Source organism: Cryptotermes secundus, unplaced genomic scaffold, assembly GCF_002891405.2.
Source record: "Cryptotermes secundus unplaced genomic scaffold, Csec_1.0 scaffold344, whole genome shotgun sequence".
In the NCBI taxonomy this organism is placed as follows: Eukaryota; Metazoa; Arthropoda; class Insecta; order Blattodea; family Kalotermitidae; genus Cryptotermes; species Cryptotermes secundus.
The window spans coordinates 1,794,717-1,818,625 of NW_019742446.1; the positions used below are offsets into that span (position 1 = coordinate 1,794,717).

Consider the following 23,909-nt stretch of genomic DNA (forward strand, 5'->3'; position numbering starts at 1 on the left):
AACACGAAAACACTCTCAGAAAATGTTTCCAAGAGAATGGTAACAGTAAGGTCATCTTTTATATTCACTGTTTAATGCAGGCAGATCCAGGATGTCTGACTGGAGGGCTCAGTACCGAAGTAATATCAAATCTAATTGCTGAGACATGGAAAACCAGAAGGTAGACAGTTCATGTGTCAAAGTGTTTAGTGTATACTTTTCAAGATATTCACAATTGTAATATATAAAGTTTCAGACCTCCCTCAGTTATCTCCCTTTTTATAAAATGTGTTAAGTAAGTATTGGACTTTGCATGCAATTTCTCTGATTAATGCATAGTGCTAATTACCAAACTGTTTCAATTAACTAAATGTAATCACCATTCAGAACATAGGTAATGATTTTATTTTGGAAGACGAGCCACAGATTGACTTGGTTCTTATCACAAGCCACAACTAATCTTAGAATCACAGTAGAAGTATTTGGATGACTGGGAACAGTGAAGCATCAGTTTTATATGAGGAGTAAGCCTACAGTTTCTGCAGTTGGCAGAAGAGAGTATGTTATGCTGAGGAAACCTCCATTCAGGAAAGCTTTTCCTCCTAGAATTAATGCCAGACACTTCGTCAGTTGAGGAGGTTATAATCCTGTATATAATATCTGTTCTGTAGCAACAGTTTTGACTTCTTGTCTGCTGTCCAAAAACATACAAGTTAGAATATATAAAACTTTAATTTTTTCTGTGGTTCTGTATGGGTGTGAAACTTGGTCTCTGACATTAAGGGAGGAACATACAATGAGGATGTTTGAGAACAGGGTGTTGAGGAGAATATTTTGACCGAAGAGAGATGAAGTGACAGGAGGTTGGAGAAATGTGCGTAATGAGAAGCTTCATAACTTGTGCTCTTCTCCAAGTAGAATGATCAAGTCAAGGAGGATGAGGTGGGCAGGGCATTTAGCATTTAGGGCATTTAGGATATTGGTGGGAAAGCCAGATGAAAAGAGACCACTAGGAAGACCTAGACATAAGTCTGAGGACAATATTAAAATGAATCTCAGACAAATAGTATGGATGGTCTGGATTGATCTGGCTCAGGATAGGGATCAATGGAGGGCTTTCATAAAGCCAGTAATGAATCTTCGGGTTCCACAAAATGTTGGGAAGTTCTTGAGTGACTGTGAAACTCTTGGCTTCTCGAGAAGGGCTCAGCTCCATGAGTGAGTGAGTGAGTAAGTAAGTAAGTAAGCTGTAGCAACAATTGACAGAACAATACCAGATACTTGCTTTGAACCAGACAACAGGTCACTGACCACTTTTATTGCAGAGTTATCTGATCTTTCAGTTGACTTCACTTATATTTGAAGATGTTCAACAAATTCAATTATGTCTTACTGACAATGCAGTCTTCTAAAAGCTCTGTCTTCTGGAGTATAATGATATAACATTGTGTAGTCCTATGAAATACAACTGACGTTTTGGAGGAATATATCACTTCCATCTTCAGTGCTGGAGGGTAAACCAAGCAAGAACTCAGCATGAAGCTGGCTGCTCTTGCTGCGTGCTTCATGCTGGTTTCTTGCTTGGTTTACTCGTCATCTATGATGAAGGAGGCCATATGTTCCTCCGAAACTTTGGTTGATTTTCAACGGACTACACAGCTTTATATCCCTTAAAACAGAACTCTTCATAACCACAGCTGTTAGAACCTAAAATTCTATAAACAATTTTCTGTGCCTTGCTGGATGTGTTTTGAGATGAAAATCTATTTAAATACTTTGCATTGAAATAAATATTAATTGTTAGATTCTACCACAAATTTTGGGTGAAACAGGAATCCAATTCAGATACAAAAGCTGTCATATTTACCACTGGGTTATTCATTGGTCATTATAAAACCATGAATTCAATTTCTTGTGATTTATTTAAAGAGTTAATGAGTCAAATATCTTTTCATGTGTTTGAAACCTCAGTAATTCTTGTGCCAAATCGAAAACTTTGTTGCTGAATCAGTGAATGAACGGGGTGTATTTCCATGAATCAAATAATTCACATCTTATCTGTTATTAGTATATTTTTTTCAGGGGCCAGTGCGGTTTTATGACAATGAGAGGAAAGCCAGCATCCTTCTCAAACAGTTTCAGAGTAAGTGTAGTTATAATATATGTGCCTGTAATTGTTAAATGTATTGGAATTGGTTTTTCCACCTCGTGTGTAACTTATATGTGAAAATTCCATGTCATCTCATGTGTTATGCTATATTCATTTTATACAGTTAAAATATTATTAACTAACTCCATGATATGGGGTTTTCTAGAGCAATTGACATTTATTTAGCTGGTCAAATTTCCCTGCATTTTGAAACCCAAGCCTTCGTCCCTATATACACAATAGCCCATAAGTCTGAATTATCTTATGATAATTCCCAACATACATGCCAACTACTGTGAGAAATTATTAGCTCAATGTCCAAGCTATGACACCAGTATTTGCTGGCTCTCTGCAACTCGTTATTGAAATATTTCTAACCACACTTTGCTTTTTCTGTAATCTCAGCCTACAGAATGAGGATGTGTTATGCCATATTGACAAAAAATTTGCTTAATACATGTTTGAAATATTATAAACAAACATTAAAATGACACCCAGACAATAATACTATAGTGCTGTTGGTTAATGCACATTTTATGGGAACTAACAAACATGCTCAATATTCTGAGCTACTTCATGTACTCTAGAAATCATGGACAGCCAAAGCAAACACTGGATGTGACACAAATTTTAATTAATTTAGATTTTAAACCGCTATGTTCACGGCCTTCTCTTTTAGTAGAAAGGAGCAAAGAAACTATAGAGAATGTCATGGAAATAAGTACAGAAAATTGGAGGTTTAGTATAGGACCCAGGACAATTCAAGTAGTTTATATACACATGAATCCAGAAACACATCGGTAACAAACTATTGACGTTCAAATGTTTATGTAAACTATTTCCATTGTTTTGGGCCATAGTACTCACCCTCCAGTTTTCTCTGATTATTTCTCAGACATTCTCTGTAGTTCAATTCAGAGTCATTTTTCGTAAACACATTGTTACACTGCTTAAATGCATGTGTTTAATATGGAAAGATAAAGGAACTGTTACATAACATACTGTATACAAAATCTGTTTCTCTGTCACATCCTTCCCCGTTAGCTCCAATTACAAAGAAGCTCATTATAGTTGATCCTCTTCTGTGTGTTCACTGGCCATATATCTTTATTATGTAACACCACAAAGTGACAGCACATTCATATTTTTTCAGAATGACATGAAACTTTATCATTTTCTTCTTAACTTTCGTGTGCTTTATTACCACAGAACCATAAACTACATGAAAAATAGTATAAAAATACAACAGAGGAAAAGAAGAGGCAGCACAGATAGGACATCTCTGTTTTTAGTGTTTAGTGAAGAGAGAGAAAGAACTCTTCTAAATTTGCAGAACTGTTATTATTCATACAAAGGAACTATTAACTTCATACATATTTGTGAACATATTTACAGTTTATCAGAGTGAAAAATTTCACGTGTGTAAGTACACTTATAGTTGTTCTTCAGCTGCCATTACATAAAAAATAATATCTGTTTTGTATAACCAACTTGTTTCCTCTTTTATTTTGGAAGATATTATTTGTCTGCGATGGAAACATTATGCAGCATACAGAATGTTAAAATGCTGTACTATTGCAAAAGTAAGGAAAAATGTACTTGTCAAATTGCACAATAGACATACATAGACATACAGATATCCATTCTGCAGTCTTTCTTTCTAGAATAAATATGAAAGAATTTACTAACATAAAAATTTATGTAAATAACCATTTATGAAGGGCCACAGTAGCAGCTGACATACACTTTAAACCAACACTACATTCTGATGTTCAGTTTTTATAGGACATTTACTAATAACCAACATCGAAATTCCTTCATCATTTCAAGCATTATTACATTTACATACCGTTACATGTAAATACAAACTTGATACATCCAACATTTGAAGATGTGCTGTTGCAGTAACTGAAGCTTCTTCACTTAATCAGACACTATATGAAAATGTATGAAATCATATTTTTTTCTTCAGGACAGAAGACTGAACTTACATAGAAATTATCTTGAATTAGTTTTACAAACTCTGATGATGCCTGTTCCATGATAAACCTTACTTCTATGGAAAAAGTAAATAAGTAAGCTCCCAGCTTGTAAACATCAGCAGTTTGATTATGATTATTGCATTATTTGTGGTATGAGACTTTAGCTAAATATCACAACTTTTAGTAAAATAAAATTAATTTTCACGTTTTTATATTATTTCAGATGGTTCAGAGGTGAAGATTGGGGAATTCAATGGTGTAACAGAACAGCTGGATCTAACAAGAGGTCAAGTCATTAAATGGAATGGGCGCTCTCCTCCCAAGGATCGCACACTTCAGATATTTGAGCACTCACATGTGAATATCACAATATATTCAGTGCTTGCTGCCACAGCCTCTGTGGGTATAGTCATGGCCATCTCATTCCTAGCCATTAACATCACATATCGCAATCAGCGGTGAGTATGCAGATATTTATCCCCCTCTACAGTGAAATTGTAATGATGCTGCATGAGATTATGGTAAAAGAATGTGGCAGTAGAGCACTACAAACGCTGGTTGTAAGTAGTGCTAATTCTGTTGGTAGGTGGATAGGCCAACAGTAGTCTCTCTTCTATCAACTGTTGTCAGTTTCATGAAAAATATTTATTTAAAAGAGCTTCTTGAAATCTATATTTTGTATATTTTCAGTACTGGATTTCATGCAGTTATGACTGGATTGTGAGCATGCAGAGCCCATAATTAATAAATAACAGAGTTGGAATTCTTATAGTATTTGAGATACAGGTGAATTATGAGACTCATTCCTAACTTTTACATTGTATAGGTTGAATGAATGGGGGTGGGTCATAATAATCCGGTCCTTGCGCCATGATATTCAATGATCTGTTGTGCTTTTGTGTAGGTTGATGGGTTCCAGCATACAGAAAAACATGTTCTGAATTATATGTGGAACACTGTAAAATTAATATTTTTAAGAAATTTCACAGCCAATGGACAAACATAATTGCTGTTAACAACTACTGGAATTAAAAAATTAAATCAAAATAATTAGAATTACCTGGATTTCAGTGCATCTTGAATAAACATGAAAATCAAAATATATATTATACTCATTTCCACCATCACTTAAATAGTAACTTACAACTGGTGCTACTGAAAGAAATTGTCATTTAATTCACCAGTTTTGCAAGTTGATAGGTTATTTCATAAATATAACCTGCTCAATATGTAACTTATTATATTCCAGTTTCATCTGTTGCTCTGATGTTTTTACACTAACCAGAGATCTGTTGTTCTTAAAAGTGTATCGATGTATGACAAAATCATATAATAAAGAAAAGTTACACACCATTCTCTAAGATCAAACACCCAGACACCCACAGACAGATGTGGGTTGTGGCCTGAGCAAAATAGCTAAAACAGCCCATTCAGTAAATAATAATAATAATGCTCAGAACAAGCATCTAATGGTAGGCAAAAAAGCAATAGGCTACGGTAAGACAATACCCAATGCTAATTTTCTGATACTGTGAAATTTGGTCCACCTTGTTATGAGGGAGAGCTGTATGCTTGTTGTTTGCTAACAAGTAGGCAAATGGAAAATTTGATTTTGGAAGTGGTTGTAATTTCTTCTCCCACATTACAATCTATTTATTTTTCAGTATGAAACATCATTGTTAATTAACTGTGCCACTATAGTAGTTATGATGTACTAAAGCATACATAAATCTATGAATAAAACTCAAAGTGGTCCTACATAGAAATCATAAATTTACTTCAAAACTTCAAAAATTTAAAACTCCAGTTCTACCAAAATCTGGAATGAGAAATATGCTCTAAATGACAGAGTACATCCTCACATGTTCTCTAATTTTGCTCTCATCTTTTGATAACATGGGCGATACACCATCAGCAGTCAAAATTCCATCCAAATACCACTAAGAAGTTCCTGTCCACTCATCCATTCTTATGTAGCTCATACAATCAAAAGCATTATTGCTTGAGTGATGTTTTACATAAGAGACTCATAGGTGGCATCCTTCATCAACGTCCATGAAAAGAGATTGAAGGTGGTGAAGTGCAACAGACTCGCTTCCTTTGTTAATTTTTTGACATAACTGTCATATATTTTGATGCTGTAAGTAAAGTAATAAATAATGTATCCTGTCCTGCTTTCTCTAATTCCACTCCAACCTCAATAAAATTGTCCTAATATAAGGGCAGTCAAATGAAAACGGATCACCACGAATAACTCACAAGGCGCGCAAGATGGTAACACTGGAATTTGCTTACAGTACGAACATCTAGTGGGTACTCAGAAAAGCATGGTGACAACGTGCCCTTGCACACTTGTCATTTTTTATTGTGCTGGAAGTAAGGTTAGCACTACGTGTGGTCGTCCAACATCAGTAATGGAGGCGGGTAAGGAAGAACAGGGAAGTGTAGTGCGCTTTTTGACTGCTGAAGGAGTAGGATGACGAGAAATTCATTATCGCATGTCTGTTGTTTAATGTGAACACAGCATGTCACGTTCGCATGTGCTGACATGGCATAAGAGATTCCGAGAGGGACGTGTGTCACTGCAAGATGATGCTCGCCCAGGACAGGCTCATCGTGTCATCACTCCTGATGCTATTGCTGCGTTGGATGGCCATATCCGGGCAAACCAACTGATCACTGTGGAAGAAATTGGTGTTTTGATGGTAATAAGTCATGGTTCCATACACGCCATTGTGACAAAACACCTGCTATACTGCAAAATCTGCATGTGGTGGGTTCCACATCAACTCACAGAGGGACAGGAGACTCAGAGAATGGCTGCATCTCTGGGTCACTTGCAACGATACCATGAGGAAGAGTAGGCTTTTCTGTCCCGTATTGCAACTGGGGACGAAACTTGGTGCCACCCTTTTGAACCCGAGAGCAAATGGCAGAGCCAACAGTGGAAACACATGAATTCTCTCCCACCAAAGAAATCCAAAGCTGTACACACAAGTTCCGGTAAAGTGATGATGATATTCTTCTTCGACTGCAAGGGCCCTCTGCTTGTCGAATTTCTCGAGCATGGGGCCACAATCAGTGCACAGCGCTATGAAGACACTTTACAGAAACTGAGACGTGCCATAAAGTCAAAACGCCCTGGAATGCTATCGAACGGCATTATCCTTCTTCATGATAATGCGCCCCCCCCCCCACGCTGCCAACTCTGTGGGGAATACGCTACAGAGATTTGGTTGGGAAGTGCTTCAACATCCCCCCTACAGCCCAGATCTCTCCCCATGTGATTTTCACATTTTTGGAGGCCTGAAAAGAGACATTTGTGGACATTGGTTTGCATCAGACTAAGACGTGTGTGGCTGGGTAAAGATGTGGTTCCGTAGGCAGCCCACAAGCTTTTTCAAGGATGGGATTGACCGTCTTATCTCCCAGTGGGATAAATGTATTAACAGTTTTGGAGATTACTTTTGAGGTAAGAAATGTTCTTTAATATGTTTTGGCTTCTGACCCGTTTTCATTTGACTGCCCCTCATACATGACAACTTTAAAATAAACATAATTTTCATGAAAGCATTTACATTCATTTGCTCCAAAACTCAAACTGTAAACTCCCAGGTTTCATCATGTGGGTGCTGAAGGGTATGTTTACAACTCTGGAAAATCTACTTACAAAGTATAACCAATCAGAATGTCCCATTTTCTTGTGAAGGGTAGTTTTCTGACTAAAATAGTTACAAAAATTCGAAGTTAATATAGAAAAGAGAGAAAAAATGGCACACATCTTAGATTCTAAACTAGGTGTTAGGTTCTTTCTTAACTCCTTGTCAGTACCCTATCAAATTATCATTAATAAAATCTGGAACTCCAATTTTGTAATGAGATAAAAAAATATGTGGCCAGTTTACATGTAGTTATTAGTTCTGTTCCTTTAATCACTTGGAAACACCCATATAAAATCAAATATGCATATCGGCAGCAATTTTCCTTCATATCACTCCTAGTTTTTAATTAGTTCCTGATGTAAATGATAGTCTTATTATTATTATTTCTTCCTTATTCCATTACGTCTATAGTAGGCAAAAGCCTTAGATACAGAATTGTGTCAATTTATCTTGCTAATACTCATAAGCAATTGTCAAGAAGGCTTATAAAATAAGACAATGTATGTTTACATCATAATACAATTTCTCTCTAGCATAATACATTAAAATTTAAGATAAAAGAGTCTTAATTTTACATATTAAGAGTACATGAGAAATGCAGCTGGACAAGTTGAAAATCCCAAATAATAAACCTAATTAAACTCTAATCCTGGCACTTGTTGAAAATGCACATCACAATGCATTTATTTTTAACTGGATTGCTCAGAAGATGGACTTAGCACCTTCCATTTATCAAATGGAACAAAATATTTTACTAACTCATTAAGAACTGTAAATCCCATGGTGAATAGCCCACTCTAATTAGTATAATATTAATCCATTGCTTTTTAATGATACCTGTCACAATACATGGTTTCCCATCTCTTCATTGCCAGAATTTGTGGTCTTTTTTATACCCAGTCATCTCTGGGGTATAGAAAGTTGCAAGGTGACAGACAGTTGAGAGCTGCTGAAAATCCATGCTATTAATCTGAATACCTAACCACTATTTCATAAAAGACCACCACTCAATCCTACCTGGAGCTAGTTTCATTAAAAACTCATTCTGCTGTTTGCTTGTAAACTTTGCCTTTGATTTTAGCTTTGTACTTGAGTAAATAACACACTGCAAATATTAGCAGTTTAAAATGAAGAAGCAAGTGTATATTATCTCTCACAAGGTGAATAGAATTCTGTTCTTTTCTACTCTGTCTTTCTCATTTAGTTTGTATGAGTGTCCATGTGTATCTGTGTACATATTCTGGTGTTTGTAGCTTTCATTGATGGCTGTGTTCATTCATGCTTTATAAGACACAAGTGTACAGAGCATTTCTCATATGTCCTTTATCGCTCTTTCTCTGCATAACCTGCTTTTTCTTATTCCTATCAAATCCAGAAATTTGAAATTAACTGTGTGAAAGTACATGTCTATTCTGTAAATGTAAAAGTAGAAGGATGAAAAAAAAGTTATCAACATGCTGTAACAGATTGGCTAATAAGAGACTCCCCAACCTTATTCTTGTTTTTAAACCAGAGAAATACAGAGACAGGAAAACAATAAATCAAAGAAATATATGAAATCCGAATATACATAAACCTAACTTGTGGAGAAATGATCAGACGAATTCCAAGTCGTATCCAATACTGTAGCAAGAAATTGAATATTTATTGCAAAATTTTCCCAGAAATGGAATCTGGTGCCACAAGATGGATAACATCTGACACATCATACCCTCCACCAGCATGTGTGTAACTAAGAGGGTGATGTAGGCTTCCGGTTGATTTTTATTGTAAACCAGATTTGAAGAACAGGAAATTCTGAACAGAAGTAGCTCTGCCTACTTTCTTATTACATATATTTCGAGTATAACGAGTTATTATTATTATTATTATTATTATTATTATTATTATTATTGTTGTTGTTGTTGTTGTTGTTGTTGTTGTTGTTGTCGCTGTTGTTGTTGTTGTTTTTTATTTTTGTTATGTGAACATATCAATTTAGAGTGCTCTGCTAAAGCCTCTTATCTTTTTTGACTGGACTCTAACTTGGCCTCCATATTTCCTAACCATACCTCGTTCATAGCTTTCATTTCTTCTTGAACAGCCAGCAGGCATCCTATTATTTGTTGCTTTCTTGTAGTTTTATTGTTTTAAATATCTGCTGTGATCTCCAATGCAACAATTCAATCAAACCAGTTTATGCCATTTCTGACACCAGTTGTCACATGTTAGTGACTAGACATGTGTTTGGGATTGATAATTAGATCTATTTAAAATATATAAGTCGTAACTACAATTAATTATAATGCTCTCACTAATTTGTGCACTATATAATATTCACATAATGATGTCCTCTTTTATGCTGAACAACAATTCAAAGGTGCTGACTTCAGCTGTATTACTGTTCATTTTACTTCACTAATTACTAAAATGTTTACTTAGAACCGATATTTTGTATAGTCCCTGATAATTAACCAACATGAAGTCAGAAAGAAATGTGTAGATAGAATGTGCATCGATGAAGTTATTAAAATATTTCTGTGAGTTTTTGCAGTTTTATTCTAGATATGTTTTTTTGTGGTTAATTTTGCTTATTTTTATAGAGAACAAAACTTTATTCCATTAATCTGAATATGTTGAAGGAAACATTTCAGTCATCAAAGTGAAATAGGTGTTGACAGATTCTGAACACAACAAAATTTATCAGCCAATTAGAGCTGTAACATGATATAAATGTTCTGATAATCAGTCTCACTGAATAATTGAAGAATTACAGTCATGCTTACACATAAAGGCAGAACTTTGTCTACAGAAGGAAACAATTCTGATATATGGATATGATGTTGGATATGAATGATTTCAAATTAAACTGGAATGTATTTCCAGTGTTCGATTTGTGATTCGTAAATCATATCACTGAATTCTTATGAAAGGTATTATTGTTTTAATTGAATACCATTTCATCCAAATTACAATCATGTTTATTGACCTGGCCTCAGGGCTGTGCATAAGGAGAAGTATGGCAAGAAGTAGAGGGGAAGCAATTCCAGACGCACTGTGGGAAAGATGGATGATGACATAGTGTAACTAAGGCCTTGATTAATCTATACACACCCTACAGACCTTCTCTCAGTTAAGTTCGTAAGACTATGAAACTGGCTCCTGTATCTCCTCCTTTCTTATACCATCTCTCTTATGCTATTTTAAATTCTCTCATCAAAGTCAAAACTGCAGTTTCATCAATGAAATGATAGCTTACATCAAGAAGCAAAGGACTTTAAATGTCATATTTAAAAGCACTCATCAGTTGTATAAGTTACTTTTAGATTTCTGTTTCATTTCATTGAGCTTTGAGGTCAGAGATGGTTGAATCAACTGCATGAGTGCCAAGTCTGTCACCAACTGAATTATCAGATGACATTGATTATTTCTTATATTAACATCTGAATCCAGTTGATAATCCAGCAGATCGCCATGCTGTAATTATTTTCTTGTTAGATACACTTTTGCTGTTTCTTTATATATTTATACACCACAAATACCAGAGAATGATAGCTATAACAAAAGGTAACATTGTGTCACATAAAATACTTCAAACGACGAAATACATAGAGTAAAATACAAAAACCCATATCTCAAATGAAATGAGTGCAGTTTGTGTCACTGTCAAAGCCGTGTACAAACTACGAATTGCAGAGCTGCCTAACAAACGTGGAGAAGTATATATATGTACGTATCATTAAGCTCTCCAGTATTTGAGTGATAGGGGCAGAATGCACACTTCTCATTGGTACGTAACTTTTAATTGAACTTACACACCCAGCAGTGAAGAGATTCGCCATTTCTATTCTACATAGTGACTATGCAGACATGTGGCAGGCTTCATATTAAACAGTAATGTAGCTACATTTTGTATTCAAGCTCTGATATTGTACCAACCAATGTAACACTCAAAATTACAGAATAATAGACTACTACAGTTTAAAAAATAGTAGATACTACTACTGAACTCTCATTTAGAGAGAAAATTACAAAAATTTGAAAGGAACTACGTTATTTCATTACCTATCTCAGTTCTTAAAAAGTTTCAAGAATAGAGACATTCATCTCACTTCTTATGTAGATTCGTTGGAAGAGAAACTTTTCTTTTGTAGGATAACTTAAGCTGCCGGTCACACAATCTTCCCTGTGCTCTGTATATAATATTTTGTACATCAGCACCTGTGCATCTTCTGATTGCTCATCAAAACTTTTTCTCATATACATTTTTCTCTCTTTAGATCCAATAGACTCATCCTTTTAAATCTTTTGTATACAAAATTCTGAAGGATTAAATTCATTTCTGGATGGCATCTAGCATTATCAGTTTGAAAATTAAACATTTATTAGCCTATATTATTTATTTATAAAATAATCTAACTTTTCCAATTTCATTACATACGGTGTACAATCAACTTTAAGTTATTCCTGTCAGCCCATAATATTTCTCACTATAACATGAGTCAGCATGAACTGTAAGGATCCAGACAATCACCACTACACAGATTGTCATGGATATAGTTGTTATGAGACATAATTATCTACAGAACTAAAGTTACCAGACGAAAGTGTTGGACTCTTACAACTTATTAAGAGACATCAATCTGAAAACTCCAATACTCTATCCACAATGACTCCAATAGTACATAACATAATGCAGGAACATTTTTAATGTCATTGATGAGTTCATGACCCTGCGTTTCACTGTGACCGGTCCATTGCTGGCCGCGAAGCACACGTGAATTTTGCCGATGACTCAGCATGCCTGACATCTGATAACATTTGGGATGAAGGAAAAGAATTAACTTGTAGACATCTACACAGTATTATGTTACACGGCGCGCATGCATTCATGGGAGTTTATTTACGATTTGTCAGCAGCAGGCAGTAGTTATCAGCGCCATGAGCCATTTGTTCCCAGTTAATAGTTGGTCAGCAGTGTAGCACAAAATGGTTCACTATATTTTAGAACAACCTGTATTTCTGTATGACACCTACCTGAAATATGGATCTGCTGGAAAGTGTTGGTGAAAATTTCTACGTAAATTTCGTTATGAAAGAGTTCACAGTAGGCTAACAATCCATAATTTGGCGAATACTCTTAGAACAATGAGGCTCTTAGTAGACAAGGAAATAAACATAAGCTTCGAGTGTTTTCTGAGGAGAAGTTAGATGACATAGGGGCCAAACTTGAACATACACTAGAAAATCACTGAAAAGTCTATCTCAAGAGACTGGAGTGTTGAAGTATAGTGCAAGAATGGCAACACAACTGCTGAAGCCATCCAGTGAAAGTTGGTGTCTGGTGAGCTGTACGTGCAAGAAGGATTGTTATATGTGTGGTTTTTAAGGAAACAATTAATTGTGAAAGTTATTTAGGTGTAGAGGGACAACGTTTTCGACACCTCTTGTGATCTGTGAACTAAGATAAGACCTTCCATACATTCCAAATATTATTGTCATGCTGAGTCACAGGCAAAATTCACATGCGCTTCGCAGCCGGCTGTGTGCTGGTAGCGGTGAAGCACAGAGTGTGAACATGTCAATTTTGTTAAAAACACTCTGTACTAATCTAATTCAACCACTTATCTCCAAGAACTTGTACCTTTGCAGGATATGATCATGGTTTAAAAGTAACTGTATCGGGGGCAGTTAGTATCTAGTATTGTAATTGAAATAGAGATTTTATTAATAGCTCAAATGCTGGATCATTTCGTGCATCACTCTGTATTTGAGATGACATGTTCAAATTAAGGAGAATATATGGAGACCAGGTATAGTTTGAATGCAGATGTGAATGTGAAGGTTGTTCATGCTAAAGTAGTTTATCAGTTATCCCATATATCAGTAAGATCAGAATCAGAAGCTGATTTCTCAGTTCAGGTTGAAATCAGGGTATCAGAACAATTTCACGGGATTTTTCTTTCATGTAAGATGTCATGACAGTCTGTTCTTTGGTTGAAAAGAATGAGCCCAAAAGTACTGAAAAATGATCTTATATTATTGCCATTGTAGTAACCACAGACCAGATTTATTGGACTCTTAGATACAGCAAATGACTACATTTTATAATACACTGTTACATGCGTGCACGCACGCGCGCGCGCACACACACACACACACACACACATACACTTGTGCAGTCATGTATTCACTGCCGTTGCTTGGTAGTGACTTCAACAGTGGATGTTCCCCATCCTCTGGGTTCCTGAACTGTCCCCAGTCTCAAGTACCAGCCTCTAACGGCAACAACTTGCAATGATTGAACAGCAGGAGTCCTCAAACTGACTGACTGACTAACTGCAATAGCTAACTGGTCCTGCTCTTAACATCTCAGCACAGACCACATAGAAAACACCGTTCCTCTGTTGCAGTGCAATTGTTGGCATGAAACATGCTCATTTGCAGAGCCGTTACTTAGCAACAACTGTTGCATAGTAGTTTATTTCACAGTTGTTGCCTAGCAACAGATATACATGCCACAATATAGAATTTGTCATTAATAGTTTTGTTATATGATGCAGATACATCAAGATGTCAAGTCCATACCTGAACAATCTAATCATCATTGGGTGCATGCTGACATACAGCAGTGTCATCTTCCTAGGCCTGGATTCAACTCTCACCAGTGTGGAGGCATTCCCCTATATATGCACAGCACGTGCTTGGTTGCTCATGGCTGGTTTCTCCTTAGCATTTGGTTCAATGTTTTCCAAGACATGGCGTGTTCATTCTATCTTCACAGATGTCAAGCTCAACAAAAAGGTCAGTCAATCTTCAGAGGAATTTATAGTTCAGACAAGTTTACACAAATATTAATAATTATACTCTTGAAATCTAAAATTGAAGATGACCCCTGGAATGCTACTGGTTTGAGGAGATATGAAATTTTATCCCACTACAGGGGTAGAGCAAAGAATGAAATATTTGAAAAGAAAATAATAAGGAATTAAGTAAGATGAACATATGGAAAGAAGGAGACAATTTCTTAATTAGACTCTTGGAAAATTTATTCTTCACTTGGTACTGCTAGGATGGATAAATTAAAGGGGCTGTGACAGGACAACTTGTAGAACTCATAGAATGCAAGAAATGCATGTGTAAAAATTAGTTGGGAACACTAATAGAAGAGGACACTTGGAAAGTTAAAATATAGATGGATTCATAATATTGACATTGGTCTTGAGAAGTATGTTTTGAAGATAAAAACTGGATTGAAATCGTGTAGAGGAGTTCATATGTGGGCATTTGATATGACTGTGATGAATCTTTGGATTATATGAGAGTATTTAATATCTAGACAAATCAACAACTGTCAGCTTCTTGGAGTATACTCTGTACAGCAGCTACAGCAGTGTAATATTAATCAATTTCTCATAAAATTGTATACTGTCACATTTGTCCTAATATGATGAGAATAGTAGAGTACAAAGGAAATGGCATTCTGTATGCCATTTCACTGAACTTAGCTCTGAAAATACTTCCCATAATACTTCCAAAATATTTCCATGAATACACACACGCACGCACGCACGCACATACGCACACACACACACACACACACACTACTTCTGTAGAAATGTGACAGACGTTCTTCTTGGATAATATTATGAGCATCTGACCTTTCCATAAACCATATTAAATTAATGTGTTGATATTACAAAACTTGAGAACCCCAAAAACATGAAAAATCTAGCAAGTCGGAATGTGCAGTACATCAGATAAAAATTCACCTGTATTTTTAATTAATATTTTACTCATAAGTTACATACACTCTATCCTCATTTGCATCAGAATGTTAATAGCAGAAGTAGTGGGGTTATAGGAACATCAGCTGCTGGGGCTACTTTTGCATAATCAGTATTTTGACCACTATTAATAACTATATTTTGTGGATTGTTTAAAGTTGTCTTGTGATTCATCACAGATATATTTCTCTACATTTGTGAACCTCATTCTCAGTTTATGGTAAAGTAAGGAAGTTACCCTGAATTGCATAATTAAAGTATTCATGGGCTATACAGCATCATTACATCAGCTGCAAAACTTATCTATAAAATATGTAAAATGAGGATGACAGGATGTTCATGTGGTGGAACAGTTGTGGCCCATTTCAAGGAACTCTCCCACAGTTATCTTGGAAGGTTTCTAGAAACTGGTGATAAATTCCTGTTTGGAAAATCTGGCCACGGTTTGGACTGTATAGTTCCTGGATGTAATTAAAATGTATCAGTATTGGTTTAATTTGTTGGGTTATAATTTAATTAAATCTGTGAGATGTTGAACCTGGTTGTGCTGAGAGACAACCACGTAAAACTATAACATATACTTATTGCTATTAGAATGAATATTACAGACGATCAGGAGAGCAGAGTGTATCTCATGAAAACCAGTGAAAACTTCCTTCATAGCGGTCTAGTCTGAGCTAGTGACTGCGTTCTTCCTAGCAGCAGCTCGATGATTGTGAGCCAGTGAGAGGCTGAGTGAAGAAGCTCTTGCAGTAGTGGGCTAGCTGGCTAGCCAGTAATAAGAGCGGGGAGGCCGACTGGCTCACCTGATGAGTGCTGGCGATCACTGGCGGGGTCAGTGCCAGTGCGTGAACTAGTAGTCTTGCAGTTGCAGTGTTCTCTCGATATATCGTAGCTGTGACTGATACTAGCATATCGGAGGCCCACATCTGGTATAATCCAGATGTGATGGACAGTGTTGTGGCACACCTCACGCTGGACTCTGGCTGGGTGAGCGAGTTCCGGGAATTTTGTGAGGAGGCTACGTGTGCCGCCACTGATGGTCTTGTTGCTGTGGATCAGCAAGCCCCCAGCTTGGGCCAGTACAGATAATGAAGTGACCCAGTCCAATAGGCAGATGTTTTGGTAGTCCACCAGGAGGCCAAAATGAGAGAGGAAGCCCAGGCCAATAAGGGGGTGTGTGACGTAGGCCACCATGAACTGCGATGGTACCAGCAGAGGGTGGATGCAGCATCATCTCAGTAGGGATATATGCTGCCCGGACAGTGGTTCCTGGAAATAGGCAGGGATCCCTGGAGCTGAGGCAAGGGTCCCTGAAGCTGAGGGCAGTTCACTCAGCGCTGAGTGCTGCCACCTGGCTGAGAGGCGTAGTGAAGGGGTACTGATCAGAAGTGATAGTGTCCTCTACCTCTGTGGTGCACCAGTAGTCCAACTGTGAGATCATGTGTTAGAACTTGATCTACTTGCTGCTGATACCGGCCAAGGTAAATTGTACCTTGGCTTTGGAGAACCACATGGCTGGATGGTTAGCTCAGAATGGTGGAAGCTGCATGGCCACTTTGGAAACCTCTGCTTCTGGCCATCACCATTTTCATAGAAGAGTGAAACATCAACACTCTGTGATCCAGAATGTAAAACCACATATGCATCTTGGTATTGAATGTTATTGGCAATAGAGCATAAAGTACTTGTATTAAAATTCAGCTATCTCTTTAAATGGTTCAAATCCTTTTATTCCTCCAGGTCATTAAAGACTACCAGCTGTTCATGGTGGTTGGAGTATTACTGGTTATTGACCTAGCCATAATGACTACATGGCAAGTTACTGATCCATTCTATCGGGAAACAAAACAGATGGAGCCATATGTAAGTTGAACAGTTTTAAGACATTAAGCTGTGTAATAATGTCAAACTGAAGAATGAATGAAACTCTCCATCACACATCCTATATATTTTCACTACGTGATGCTTAGATGCAGGAACTATTTGATATTTGCTTTGCAGTTAATAAATGTTGCTTCTCAGTTTCTCATATAATACAAACGTCTGTCTTTGCAATTGAAATATTATTAAATAAATTAATAATTTTGCAAACTGACATTTTAAAATTTCAAAACTAGAAATGAGTCCAGATCGCCGTTATCTGTGTAAGTTCTTCTCCTATAAACAAGACTAAAATATAAAAGTACTAATTCCAGAATATAGCCATACATTTTTATATTATCATTGTTGTTAGAAGCCAAAAATAAATGTTGATACTTCACTTCATGTGGCATAACAGTGTGGAAATTTATACCCAGTCATGCATTTGCTTCCTGCAGAGTATTTTCCTTTGTGTTTCATTATATATGCATCACTTCAAAAATGTTCCAAAGAAAAGGTTTAGATTTTTGATAGCTTTCCTGAATTTTAATTCTAATTTCATATAAAACGTTGCACATAGATACACAACAGACTAAAACTTTTAGTGACATCTGTCTGTTATAGATGTCTTGTACATTTATGCCAAACACAATATTTAATGAAGTGGTAAAGTAAGAAGAGATTACAGCATATCTAATTGCAAATTCTTTTTGTATGAAAAGTGAAAGACGAATTGGTGGCATATGTGATTGATCTTCAGCGGGGTAGGATTAAAATATTATATTCTGGACAAAAAATATGAATCTTCAATTTCTCATTAACTGAATTACTAGAAAGTTGTGTGCTCATCAGATGGTTGCAGGTTCATATCTTACTCTGATTTACAAAATTTTCACTGAGTAATGCAAAACAGTATGTCATAAAAACTCGAGCAATTGCATGTTAGATTCTTACTATGCATGCCTGGCTTCAGTTCCAGGAGATTTGTATTCAACATAGTGACACTGGAGCAGACTGTCTTCTGAATTTCTCAGTTCCATATTCCAAATTATCATTTACCACTGATGTATGGTAGCCAGAATGATATCACAGCTTCAGTCCTAAATTGGTGTTTTACCTATAAGTGAGCAGTTAGCTTTACTCAGAGTAAGGAGACAGTTATTCTTAATGATTGCAGAATCTAATTATTTTCTTGTTATTTTATAGCCACATCCTTCCAGTGATGATATCCTCATCATCCCAGAGAATGAGTACTGTCAGAGTGAAAGAATGACTATTTTTGTTGGTTCTATATATGCTTACAAGGGACTACTTATGGTTTGTATAAATTTTTATAATATTCTTCATGCCCTACATATTAACATATTGCTGAACGTAAAACTGTGGATCATAGTAAAATTAAATTTGTTCTTCTGTGCTCAGCATTTGGGAATGTCTCTTAATCTAGTCTGAAAGGATAAAGAGAATGTAAATTGTGTTGCTACAGGTTAAATACATTTATTAAATTACATATTTTGTTTAGGTAGTCATTGACAAATAATTATACTTTTGTTAATTTAGAACATCATTTTATACAGAGTAATAGCCTGAGAGCCTCCCAAAAATCCTTCAGCTGTTCAGGTGAAAATGACACTGTGTTAAACATTTGATCAGCTGTGTTACTTCCTGTGCCAAACTGCGACATATGAGTTACACATTGAAATAAATGTTAACTCATGATACCCAAGTGAAAATATAAAAAAAGATTCTGAGATACCTTTCTGGGCATTACAGTGCCAAAAAGAAAACTGCTCATATAACTGCAAACAAATTGATAGAGGCAGAATAATTTTTGGACAAAAACCAAATCTAAATGCTGAGTGCTCACTCAAGTAAAATCACAAGATATCAATGTTAGACTTCAGCGTCCTTCTTGAAAATCGTTTGGATGCTTTGCAAAGGAGAAATGGATTTTCAGATTTGGTCTTTTCTGAGAAGTGGCTTCGAGGCTTGAATGTGAACACTAAGTGTGTGTGTGTGTGTGTGTACAAGTAATGGCTGTGTAACAACAGGAACCGTTTCTGGAATCTTCTATGATAAGGATGTGTTTTGTTTGTGATTTGTTAGCCTGTCAGCCTGTTAACTATTCCATGAGTCTGCCTGCTTATAATAAGAGATGACCTGAGTAGCATGTGTCCCTCTTGACCAGCAGGCCTAAGTATTGTTGAGAGGCTCTCAGAAAACCTCCCTGTAGTACCCATGTCATGGGAGCAATAAAATTGAAAGGTGGTCGTATTTAAAACTTACAGACTATTGTTAATATTGCTACAAATAGATTGATACACAGGCCTGTGTGAAATGAAAAATCAAATCTTCCTCATTTTGAAGAATGCTGTCTTGTGGGATGTGGTGCCATGTAGATATTGCAGCCACCTGCTCACGCTGGTTCCTCACTTTTGGAGTTTTTCTTTCTTTTTCTAACCTGAAGATGGAGGCGGTACTTTCCTCCGAAACGTCAGTTTGTACAATATCTACACAGCGCCACATCCCAGAAGACAGAATTCTTCATAGTCAGCTCCGTGAAAACCTCAATGTTAATCTACTCAGTGATACGAGTAATATAGATACCATAAAGAGAAACACACAAACTTTAATTAATGTTAGTAAGGAGGTTAGTCTATAAGTAAACAAAAAGAAAACTAAGTATATGTTGCTGTCTCTTCACCAAAATGCAGGGCAAAGTCATGTCATAAAGACAGCTAACAGATCATCTGAAAATGTGATACAGTTCAAATATTTTGGAACGACAGTAACAAATCAAAATTTGATTTGGGAGGAAATTAAGAGGAAATTGAATTGGGTTAATGCTTGGTACCATTCAGCCCAGAACATTGTGCCTTTTTGTCTGCTGTCTAAAAATGTAAGAATTAGAATATACAAGGTCATAATTTTGCCTGTTGTTCTGTATGGGTGTGAAATGTGGTTTCTGACAATAAGGTAGGAACATAGACTGAGGGTGTTTGAGAACAGGGTATTGAGAACAATATTTGAACCAAAGAGAGATGAAGTGGTGGAGGTTGGATAAAACTGCATATTGAGGAACTTCATAACTTATACTCTTCACCAAGTATAATTAGAATGATCAAGACAAGGAGGATGATATAGGCAGGGCATTTAGCATGAAGAAGGAGTGAAAAGGAATGTAAATAGGATATCGGTGGGAAAGCTGGAAGTAAAAAGGCCACTAGGAATTCTAAGACATAGATGTATGGATAATATTAAGGTGGATCTTTGAGAGATAGGATAGGGTGTTATGGACTGGCTTGATCTGGCACAGTATAGGTACCAGTGGATAGTTCTTTTGAACATAGTAATGAGCCTTCTGGTTCCACAAAATTTTTGGAAGTTCTTGAATAGCTGCACAACTGGCAGCTTCTCAAGGATGGCTGAGCTACATAAAATTAGTTAGCTACTGTAATCACATACCTTTCCAACTCTAATGGCACTTGCATCAGGGATAATGATGGGCAGTGCTGCTAGTGGCAGCTGGGACAGCTACCATGTGGCAGGTGAACATACATACATTGCAGCATGGCTTTTTATGTATCTTTATAAATATGGTATTTTTTTAAGTGTTTAATGTTTGCATGAGAATTCCACATGTGTGGAAACAGAATAACTGGGAGCTTGTTCTAAATTCTCAGGCAGTCAAGAAAAATTTTATTAAGCAAGATTATATTAGCAGTAATTGCCAATAATACTTCATGTACATTTCCAGATTTTTGGTGCTTTCCTGGCATGGGAGACACGCCATGTCAGCATTCCAGCTCTCAATGACTCCAAGTATGTTGGGATGAGTGTGTACAATGTCGTGATCATGTGCATTATGGGGGCTGCAATTAGCTTTGTGTTATCAGACAAACAAGATGCATCATTTATAATCATCTCTGTGTTCATCATATTCTGCACAACTGGCACTCTTTGTCTTGTATTTGTGCCAAAGGTATGTTAAATTAGATCAGTTGAAGATCTGACAGTTCAGAATATTTATTCTCTCATTTGCTGCTAAAGATCTAAAGATCAAGCTATATAGAATAGTAGTAACACGTCCAAATCATATTCAGGGGATCCAGCTTTCGAATCATGGCTGAGGTGTGCCTACCCAGGCTGATGATTTATTGATTTTCTTCAGCTTTTGGATATACTGAGATACTGCCTTAAAATAAACTGCAATTGCTTTCTCCCTTCATTCCTTTAATTTAGTACTGAATTATTCCTGAAGTTAATAGAGTGTTACCTAATACATGTGTCAGGGCAGACAGCCTAGAGTAAAATACTGTATATAAAACTATAATTTTAAATGTTGATTTGTGTGGTTGCAAAATCCAGTCCCTTTCTCTGAGCAAATGACATACATTTGGGTTATGTGCAGACAAAATGTAGAACAAAGACCAAGTTACAAGGAACCAGAAGACTTCTTAAAAATTCATATTTTGTATCCTTCACCTAATGTTACTTGCAGGAAGGATGGAATGTGTATCATATGTAACATGAATGGGCAAAACAAGAAGTGTCAACAAAATTCTGTTTAAAAATTTTCATGTATAGGGACCACTTAGGTGGTCAAGGTACAGCAACAGAGAATATCTTTAATATTTACTATGACAATCTGTAATATTTGGTACCATCTGGCCATTTAAAGATTAAAGTCTAATAACCACGACCATAACAATTTTGTGATATATGTCAAATATGAAACTACAAGACACATATGTCTTATCAAAATGGAAATATGGCATTGTAAGTTGAGCCACTCTTGCTTGTGGCCAGGATACATAATATCATATCCTGATGCACAGTCATCTTTTTTTCAAAACTCTCTTTTGATAACACAGCTGCAGTTCATTACTTTATTTTATAGATTTATTATTTTATAGATTGATATGTAATAAGAAAGGAAAATGTTTGTAAAAGAAGTACTGAATCACAGAAGGTGGCAGATCAGGAGTGTAAAATCTATGTGGTTTATCATGCAAAAGTGCATAATTCGGAGGCAGCTGGAAACTATATTTACATATCAGACATTAATTCATGATTATGTATAGTAGTTATTTTACTGTGTTCAGTGTAAAAACCAGTTACGTTTTTCTCTGTACCTTCTGATGTGTGAAATAGTTGGTGCTCCAAATATCCAGATTTCCCCTTTTTAAATAAATCAGCCCTATTAAATTTCTGTTTATTAGAAGTTATTTTCTCTTTCAATAGTTTTATACTTAATTATAGCCTGTGTTGATACAAATTCACACTTTCTATAGGTTTTTAATTTTAATCAATTTAGTGACATTTCTTTAATCAGTACATGATGATATGCATGCTAGCAAACTTGTTAAAGCCTTAAAGTCGCTCATTTAGTGTTGTACTGTGCATTCCAACCTCGAGGCCATATCTGAGCATGGCAGTGCCAGAAAACATGTTTCTTGAATAAGAGCGCTGGATTTATGCAATGTAAAAGAAACAGAAATTCAGTGCAGGTCAGAATCCTGTTTATAAAACCAGGTGTATCCTTGAGAAAATTTCAAATAATCTGGGTTTGAACTCAGTACAGATAAAGAAACTAGAAATAATGTGTCAAGATTTTCCATTATTTTAGAATCTCTGCTGCAACTGTTTCCATAACATTATGTTGTAAGATAAGGGGAAAATTTGCATATACATATACATCAGTGTATGCAATATGCACGCTTTTAATTTTTTTCTTTAACAATTATTAATATAGAAATATGCATTTCTAGTAGCAGGGAAGTTGTGAATCAAACTGACAATTGTTTCAGCTCATAGAACTGAGGAGGAATCCACAGGGAGCCATTGACAAGCGTATTCGTGCAACACTTCGTCCCATGTCAAAGAATAGACGAGACTCTCTTGCATCTGAATTGGAAGAAAAGTTGAAGGATGCAAAGGTTTTTAACCAGAAGTATCGAAAACAGCTGCTAGAAACAGAAACCGAACTTAAGGTTAGAAAAGTACAAACATGAAGTAAAAGTCTACTTTACTTTATCAGTTTTTGTAATGATACTGTGTGTAATGTAAATATGTATCAACATAGCAAGTGGATACTGTGGTGATATGCCTCTCCCACACTCAAAAGGTATCAACTACAGATCATGCTGAGTGGATATCCTGATTGAAGTTTTCTTAGCCTTCCTCATTCTTTCCAAGAAAATTCTGATAGAACCCTAATATGCTATGACTGCTTCTTCCCACAGCCCTACAGAGTTTTCTAACTGTATTTCATCCTATACTCTGTAACTACAGCATAATAAAATAGGCATGTACCCAGTAAATTAGCGGTGAAATGTTAAAACCTTTCATACATCATATACACTGCCAAAATTAACAAACTATCTGCTAGAAATATTTTATTCTTAAACGCTCCAGTTCCCAGATGTCTAAAGGTACTCAAAAAATAAAGTAAAGTTATCCTTGTAACAGGCCATGGAGACCCATAGGGTTGTGAGATATTGAGGTT

At 36.1% G+C, this 23,909-nt stretch overlaps 1 protein-coding gene across 4 annotated transcripts in view; it reads left to right on the forward strand.

Moving 5' to 3' along the window:
* Positions 1-23,909, forward strand: part of LOC111873177 (gamma-aminobutyric acid type B receptor subunit 2) — a 691,722-nt gene that overhangs the window by 651,465 nt on the left and 16,348 nt on the right. For 3 of the 4 annotated variants that reach the window (XM_023867674.2, XM_033754991.1, XM_023867675.2), the window contains 7 exons: positions 2,062-2,122; positions 4,334-4,568; positions 14,315-14,555; positions 17,282-17,404; positions 18,608-18,718; positions 21,159-21,383; positions 23,212-23,394. In XM_023867674.2, the coding sequence (XP_023723442.1) occupies positions 2,062-2,122; positions 4,334-4,568; positions 14,315-14,555; positions 17,282-17,404; positions 18,608-18,718; positions 21,159-21,383; positions 23,212-23,394 (1,179 nt within the window). The remainder of the gene's footprint in view (positions 1-2,061; positions 2,123-4,333; positions 4,569-14,314; positions 14,556-17,281; positions 17,405-18,607; positions 18,719-21,158; positions 21,384-23,211; positions 23,395-23,909) is intronic. The other variant, XM_033754992.1, reaches the window with a different exon arrangement.